We start from the raw sequence: 8,299 nt of genomic DNA on the forward strand, positions 1-8,299 counted from the left end.
GAACCGGTCTGTATGTGGGATCCGAACCCTCGGCGGGAGCACCGCCACACTTCCCAAGCGGCGCACTATAGCAGTGCGCCACCGGGCCGGCCCATTCATTTCCTTAGAGATTTTAAAAAATGGAGACAGATAGATAGAAATGGACATAGATGTTTGTGGCTGTGTATATTATGTGTGTGTATGCACTCACATAGGTACACATACAAACATGCATACTTCCACATACGTCTATACACACACAAACACACACATATATGTCCCAGATCTGTCTACTAGGAGATTTTAGAAGCAATAATACACTAGTAGCAATGAGTATTTCTATATAAAGACCGTTTTCCACAGAAAGGAAGCAGGGCTCCTTGGAGAAATGGCTGATTCCAGGGCTGAATCAAAGAAAGTAGAAAAAATGTAAATAGTGCAAAAATGTAAACGTATGCTCAAAGAATGATGGGGATGCGTCACAATGACACACATGTCATTCTGAAGGGGCACCCACTGGCCAAATCTGAGACAATCTGATAACAATGATAGTAAAGGATTATAACCTATTGAATAAAGTAAGAATCTAAGAGTCTACACCAACATAAATTAATTAATTAAATGAATGAATAAAAAGAGAAAGCTCTGCCTATACTAGAATGCCAATAAAAAACATAGAAGGATGACGGAATTAGAAAATCACCACTTGGCAATCATAATAATTATTTAGGCAAGAATCATGAATACATATGGTAAAATTAGTGGGTGAATGTTGAAGGAACCGCGAGATACTTACATAGTCTTAACGTATTCCCTACAAGGTACATATTAATTACAAAAGGTAAAATACGACCTTAACCAATTGGCCAAAATCATCTTTGCCAGAATTGGGACTAACTAAAAGCATTTGTCTGCTGATAGGGTACACTGAAAAGAATTCAGCATCATTTCTGCAGTGTTCTTACCCAAAGTGCATAACCTGAATCTGATCATTGACGCAAACTGAAATTAGGGCACAGTCTACAAAATAACTGGCTTATGCACTTAAAAAATGTCAATGTCATGAGATTCAGGAAAACACTCTCTCTCTCTCTCTCTCTCTCTCTCACACACACACACACACACACACACACACACATGCATGCATGCACACTGGACCCACTCACTTCGGTGACCTCAGATCCTGCTACCACCCCCCTCCCCACCTTCTTCTGAAACCCGAGGGCTCCTTGCTGTTCTCAGAACACAACAGACATGCTCTTGCCTTGAAACCTTCACTCTGCCTGCTATCTATTCCTGCAAAGTCCTTCACTACCACATCTTCACGTTCATTCCCTCAGCACCTGTAAGTCTTTGCTCAAATGTGAACTTACAGGAAAGCCTGCCCTGACCTCCCTGTTTTAAACTTAAATGCCCCCTAGCTCCTGTTCCAGTATCCTTACTCCTCTTCCCTGCTTTACTTTTTGCTCCATAGGATTTATCCCCTTCTAATATATTATAATTTACTTATTTACTTTGTATTCTTTCTACTTCTATTTAAAATATAAACTCCATGATTTTTGTCTGTTTTATTCATTGCTAAATCCCCAATATCAAGAACTGGGTGTGCCACACACTGGTTGCTGAGAAAGAAAAATAAAGAGCAGCCCCTGACATTCAGAAGCCGACCTGGCCCACACAACTAGGCCATATATATTGTCTGATTAGACATAAGCTAACTCACAGAATACCAACCACTAACAGGTTACTGTGAGACCAGAATACAATAAGAGAAAGCAAGTCCATTTTATAATTTTGTCTAAGCACAGACAAAAACAAAGTCCCTGTGCCACCCACAAAATACCAAACACTTCTTCTCTGGCCAAAATGATTAACCGCTGCTTCTCTACCAATTACAGATTAGTCCTTGTTCTAATCTCCCCTCCCTTAAGATTTATTGATTTATTTCTACCAAATTATAGAAAGCGAAGTCACTTCTAACAGCATCCAATCTAGAGCAAACCCGATTTCCCTAGACCCTCCCACAAATCACCCAACCAAAGCCCAAATTCTATAAAAGGTTCAATAATCCCTCGTACTGAGCTACCCCATGGTGTATGTTCTTCCACACTGCGAAGAGTAATAGAGCCAGGACAGGCTCAACTACAGGTGTATTCCTGGTGGACTTTGGCTGGAGGGAATTGACAGTGCTTGAAAAATATTTGTTGAATGAAGGAAGGAATGAAGAAAGGCAGATCCTAGAATATAATGTCTCTAGTGCAATTAGATTCACTAATTAAATCCATTGCCATCTTCACAGGGGTTAAGTATGCAGAATTTAATGGGAGCACCAAGCTGTTTATCTCTATCTTATAAAGTTCAATTAATCAAGTTCTTATTGAAATTTAGTTTTAATCCAGTCTCTCTGCAGAACTAATAGTTAACAAATCTGTGAAAAGATTGTACCCAGTGATACCTGTCTAGTTATTCAGAATATAAAGGTATCCTAGCTTTTCCTTTATCTAGTATGAGTCAGCACTGTTCAGAAAGATTACACAGCTCCTAAGTAAATGTCACTTCAGGATGAGACTTAGTAAATGGCCTGAGGCCCCTTCCCCCTCACCTTCTATCAGCTTCAAAGTTTAGATATACTGAATACATTCCTCCGCAATCTGTGATCTACACTCTGAACTTTATGACTCTTAATTATAATCATGGACAGTGACAAGAAAGTTCAAAGCTTATTTATTTTATTCATCAGGTACCTGCCATACACTATCCTGAAGTTATGAGGGACACAGTGAGGTATAAAGCCATCGTCCATTTACTCAAAGGGATCAGAATGTACATAAGGAGATGCCAGGTTATATCTCACTCACAGAGCATGGATTTATATTTTCCTTTGTGTGTGAAAAAGAAACACAATAAAAGTGATTTTAATTCACCTCCTCAAAATCAAAGAAAGTACATTCCTTTCTAGGTCCTGAAGGAAAAATAATCTGCTTCTTGCTTCTCTCTAATCCTGCCCTGGCAGATACCTTGATACAAGTGCAGGCAGCCTGTGCACATTACCAACTTAACCAGATCTCCAAGAATAGCAAAGGAAAGGAAGTACCCCACTAGAGGTAGTGACAATCACCCCATTCTCAAGAAAAGTCTCTGGGGGTTGTCTCACCATCCTTAAGTGAAAAGCAAGCTGTGTTTTATATCCTGAACACTTTCATGAGGTATTCAACATTTGCTCATTGCATAATTAATTTCAATGGAATGAGGTCACATCAATGACATCTGCATAAAAAGGCACTTATTATCTACCTCTATGCTGTGTTGTAAGGCAGAGCAAACAGGTTTTCTGCAACTTGGAAATCTATGACAATGACCCAGAACACTGATATGGATAGATTGAATAGAATACAGACAACTGAGCAAATATTAAAGAAGTCTGCAAATTAATAAACACGTGAATTAACATTTTGTATAAGTAGAGCAAGTATACAACTTCAACTAGGAATGTTGGCAGGAAACCTTGAGGAGTATATGCTCAGATTGGATAAGGCCATGGAGAATTCACAACCTTTTTTCAAATTAATCATCATGTGATGTAGCAGGCTGATGAAATAAATGACTTTCCCATGACATATTCTGAACCTGCTTTGGAGATCTGGAATTTTCCCAGGAAGTTAGGGTCTTATGATCATTATGAGAACGTGTTGATTACCCACTGCTGGCTAAAGGCAAAACCTCTAGCAGCTCTAAAACCTTTTCGAATTAGGGAATAAAATTAATTTCCCTCTCCTACTTTGACCAAGCAATCAATAAAAAAACAATATTTGTAAAACATTCTACATGTAAAAAGTGTATTTTTCTTGCATCTCTCTTTTGAACCTCACAACAAACAGAAAAGGTGTATCTACCAACATATAATCTAGTGCTAGTAGGTGGCAAGACCAGTGCTATACAACTGTACACAAAATCATGTGATCGTTTCAAGTTTATAATCTGTTTTAAAGGGAAGGTTGTGAATGGTCAATGGATACTTAGAGAAATGAAGATTAATGAGGATGAGCCTGGTTGGAGTATTCTCAACCAAGACAAAATACAAGTGAAATTGAAAAGGATAACAGGGTTGTGGCTATGAAGAAGCAAGGGCAGTTGGGGAGAGGGTAGGGGAGCTCATGGGAAGGGAAGATTGTGTTAATGTGGAAGTCTGGAAAGCAGTAGAAGTAGGAAATTAGTCCATGCAGCACCCAGCTCAGCGCCTTAAATTTGAGAAGCACTCAGTAAAGACAAAAATGAAAAAAAGTGGGCCCTTAATGAGGCAATGAACTTTCTTCAATCTCATCAATCAGATAATCACTGCTGCTTCTGAAGAAGATATAAGTTTCTCCACCAGTACTACCCCGAGAGAGAACTGTCAGCACAAGTTCCTCTCTTGAGAGTAGAAAAAGTTCTAATATTTTTGATTCTATGAAAAGGGCAGCCACTGAAAAATTTTGAATAGGTAATAAAAGCAGTGTTTAAGGGAAATTAATGTGGCCATGGGATGTGATTTAGGTCAGAGCGAAGGGACAGTAATGTAGTAAATTTGGCTATAACTCAGGTGCATAGGCCAGGTAAGGGGAAATGAGGGCCATTAGGGGAGTTTTCAGTGAGAAAGAGAAAAAAAGTCACAAAAAGTAATTACATTGTTCAAATTATAGGACTCAATGATTGATAAGATGGAAAAAAGGAGGAAAATATACCATATTTTACTCTTTGACTTAAAATCAGAGGAAACAGTTAGTGACAGAAATGGAGATGAGAACCAAGAAGACTTAGTAGAAAAGAGAACATTTTTTGGTGAGATAATATCTTTCCTTCATCCCCTCTGATGTGAATGAGGAACAGCAGTTAGATTTTTTACCATCGTCTTGGAACAAAGGGCTCTCTCACAAAGAAGATGGAAGAAAAATGCCCAGAGATGTCTAGATATATGGCCAGTATGGACTTTTCCAAATCCCTGCACTTGGCTTGGATAGGTTCCAGGCCTAAGAGGTGATCATGGATGGGTGCTAGAGAAAGCAGAATTACACAGTTTGATGAAGGAGCAAGAACACCAAGCCACTGCCCTATCACCCGCTGGAAGCATGCCTGGAATCGATGCTTATTACACAAGAGTAATTCTATGTCTTCAATACAAACACTTATCACTTATCACTATCTCCACACACATCAACTCAGCCTCCAAAACCTAGTCAGGGAAGAAGAGAACAGTGCAACTCACAAGAAGAGAGAGATGAGGACAGTCTCAGAAAGAGTTTTGCAAAGGCTGTTGACACATTTCCCAGATGATTATTATCTAGCGGTCATAGTGAAAATAATTAACATTGAGATCATCTGCACTGTGTGGATTTATTTTCTTTTGTTCTGTCGGGGAACAGGATAGATAGTAAGCTACTCTCTGGTTTCCGTATACCACGGTACTTTTTTATTTAAATTTTTAAAAGTATACCTCGAATTCAGTCTAGCTGTTGCATTTTTCTCAGTGCTCATATCACCATGCCCAATTCAAATTTTCTAAATATAACAAATAGGAAGAGACATCACAAGTTCCTAACCTTATAATGTGTGTTCCTTGATATTTATTTTGACTTAAAAAAGAAAAGAAAAAAGTCCTGTGCATTCATAGTTTGGAGTAATATCTAGCCCAGGTGTTAGTCAAATTCTAACAGCCACCTGCACTTGTAACCCTTGCCCCACAATGGACTACGTTTCCCAAGAGCACACTCCGAGTGACTTACATAAAGTGCATTGTGGGAATTGTGGTCCTGGGTGAGTCTCTTCTCTCCCAGTCCTTGACTCACGCTCTAATTCCGGGATGGTTGAACCAATTAGCTGGAGCCATGTCGGCGGCGCAGTGGCCCAACCGGGAAAGCTGGTGTGAAAGCCTCGGACAATGATTGGTCACTAGATGACCCCGGGGCGGGGCAATGAGGTGGGCGGAGCGAGCACGGCGATTGGGCGACGAGCCCGAGGCGGCGGGCGGGGATTGGCTGCGCGCTGGCTTAGAGAGGCCTGGGAAGGGGCGGTCGAAGAAGACCAGGACAGGAAGAACAGCGGTGAGGCGGTGGAGGTGGCTGAGTCGCTGGTGGCAGAGGCGAAGGCGACAGCTCCAGGGGGTGGCAGCGGCCCCGAGAGCAGAATGCGGGTCCGGCTCGGGCTGACGCTGCTGCTCTGCGCGGTGCTGCTGGGCACGGCTTCGGCGTCCTCGGGTCAGTATCCGCCCCCTCGGGCTGAAGGCCCGGAGCCGCCGCCCCCCCGGCCTCCGTCTGTGGGCAGGGCCGTGGGGGCTCCAGGCGCGGACAACCCTCTCTCTAGTCCCGCCTCGCACTGGACTGTTACTCGCTTTTTCTCTGGTCTTCGGTTGGCCTGGACTAAAGGGGGTGTTTAGGCAGCTGGAGAGGGGAGGAAAAGAAGGGGCGGTCACCCCTGCCCACACCTCTCCCCCACGTAACAAACTTTAAGCGACTCCTCACGAATGAGGAATTGGCTCCATGGGAGTGAACCCCAACAGCTGGCTATGACCCACCGTGACACCGGAGCCCGAGTGGAGCTTCCTCGACCCTCATGTAGACGAGGTGCTGCATCGGGTCAGGAACCTGGGTCTGGGATTTGTCAATGAAGTAATTGACACACCTGGAGCTGTCACTTTGGGCCAAGCAGGGTCCATCAAGACCAGAATGTTGACAGTGGTTCGGTGGGTTTGCTTAACACCTGAGGTGGTCCCAGGTCCATTTGTCTATTTAAAAACGAAGACTTCGGATGTAATTATAGCCCCTCTCTGCCCCTGTTTTTAAAAACCTGAGAAAGTGGTGACCTCTGTTACAGTGTTTCTTAGTTGCCCCATGTTTGTTGACAGTGATTTTATGAGTTTTGAGAAATCTTGGTCCTTATAAAATGATTAGCAAATTTTAGTTTCAACTTTTTGTTTAGATATTTATGTGGTCTTGAATTGATTTTGCAATTAGTTGATTTATACTCTGGTTCTGAAAATGATTTTTTTCTTTTTTATTGTTTTAGTCTGCCTACATCTGAAAACCTCTATTTTGAGAGTGTTGATAAAAAAGTGTTTCTGAGTGTTGAAAGAGCAACAATTAGTACAGTAAAGCCTTGGAATTTTAATCAGTTTCAGTTAACAAGACAGCTGTACTGTGGATTTAATTTTTTTTTTGGAGCAAGGCAGAGTATAAATGTCAACTCTTTTCGTTTTTGTTTTTTTTTTAACAGAAAATTTCCCGGATGGTTATTCGAATCCCCAAATTATCTGTCCTAGTTGTAAATCAATGTCATAACGTCATTCAGCTTCTAAAATGAGAGGCCTAAACCTAAAATTCTACCCATGTAACAGAAAATTTCCCGGATGGTTATTCGAATCCCCAAATTATCTGTCCTAGTTGTAATTCAATGTCATAACGTCATTCAGCTTCTAAAATGAGAGGCCTAAACCTAAAATTCTACCCATGATGTGGTTTGAGAGACCATTTCAAAAACAACAAGCATTTGCTAATTACTTTGCTACCCTATCATGCTTTGAGGTCCACTCCCCTCCCTCCAGTTGTAGTGATGATTTGTGTTCATGACCACATCTTTAAAGACTGTACATAACTGTTGAAGCACTTCTAGCAGTTGTTTGATCAAGAAAGTATGAAATGAAGCTAAGTTTAATAGGTTGAGTACCTGATGGACCGTGGGCCCCACCTGCATCAGAATGTCTTTTAGGGGTTGTTAAAACTTTAGTTTTAGGTCAGGAACAGGTTGGGTTGGGTATCTGTAGGTTAAAGCCCCATAAGTGATTCTTCATACCAAAGTTTGAGAACTACAGTAATTAAAGAACATGGTGTATATTCCTCTGAATTCAGTTTGCAGAGTTTAAAGAAAATTAAAGCATACAAATTTGTCTCCAACTTTCTTTGATTATAGTTCATGTAATTAGAGCTCCATGTCAATGGAGACAGGAGAAGATTGACAGTTGGGACTCTCAGGGTGGTATAATAAAGATTATTAATACTCAAGTGTTAAATTTTTGGGTTGTATTGAAGTAGAGGATTGTGTTCAAGAAATGTCTGCTCTAATTTCCATCATAATTAAAGCTATGCCAAAACATTTCTCTGGTAAAGGCAAAAACCTTATTTAGCCAGAACTAAAGCAATATAGATGTGCATGCTGAAAAGTACTGGTAATAAAGGCAGTACTGTGCTCACATGAAATTCAAATGTCATAAAATACTTGGGTGAGATAAAGTTTTTTTGTTTGTTTGTTTGTTTTTTGTCTTTTTTCCGTGTCCGGCAACGGATCGCAACCC

The 8,299-nt window shown here is 41.0% G+C and overlaps 1 protein-coding gene across 1 annotated transcript in view; it reads left to right on the top strand.

Moving 5' to 3' along the window:
• Nucleotides 1-6,052: 6,052 nt before the first annotated feature.
• SEL1L (sel-1 suppressor of lin-12-like (C. elegans)) overlaps nucleotides 6,053-8,299 on the top strand; it is a 53,997-nt gene continuing 51,750 nt past the window's right edge. The window contains exon 1 of the mRNA XM_008574294.1: nucleotides 6,053-6,209. Within this exon, the coding sequence (XP_008572516.1) occupies nucleotides 6,140-6,209 (70 nt within the window). The 5' untranslated portion in view covers nucleotides 6,053-6,139. The remainder of the gene's footprint in view (nucleotides 6,210-8,299) is intronic.

The sequence above is a fragment of the Galeopterus variegatus genome, unplaced genomic scaffold, assembly GCF_000696425.1.
Source record: "Galeopterus variegatus unplaced genomic scaffold, G_variegatus-3.0.2 Scaffold1029, whole genome shotgun sequence".
Classification (NCBI taxonomy): domain Eukaryota; kingdom Metazoa; phylum Chordata; class Mammalia; order Dermoptera; family Cynocephalidae; genus Galeopterus; species Galeopterus variegatus.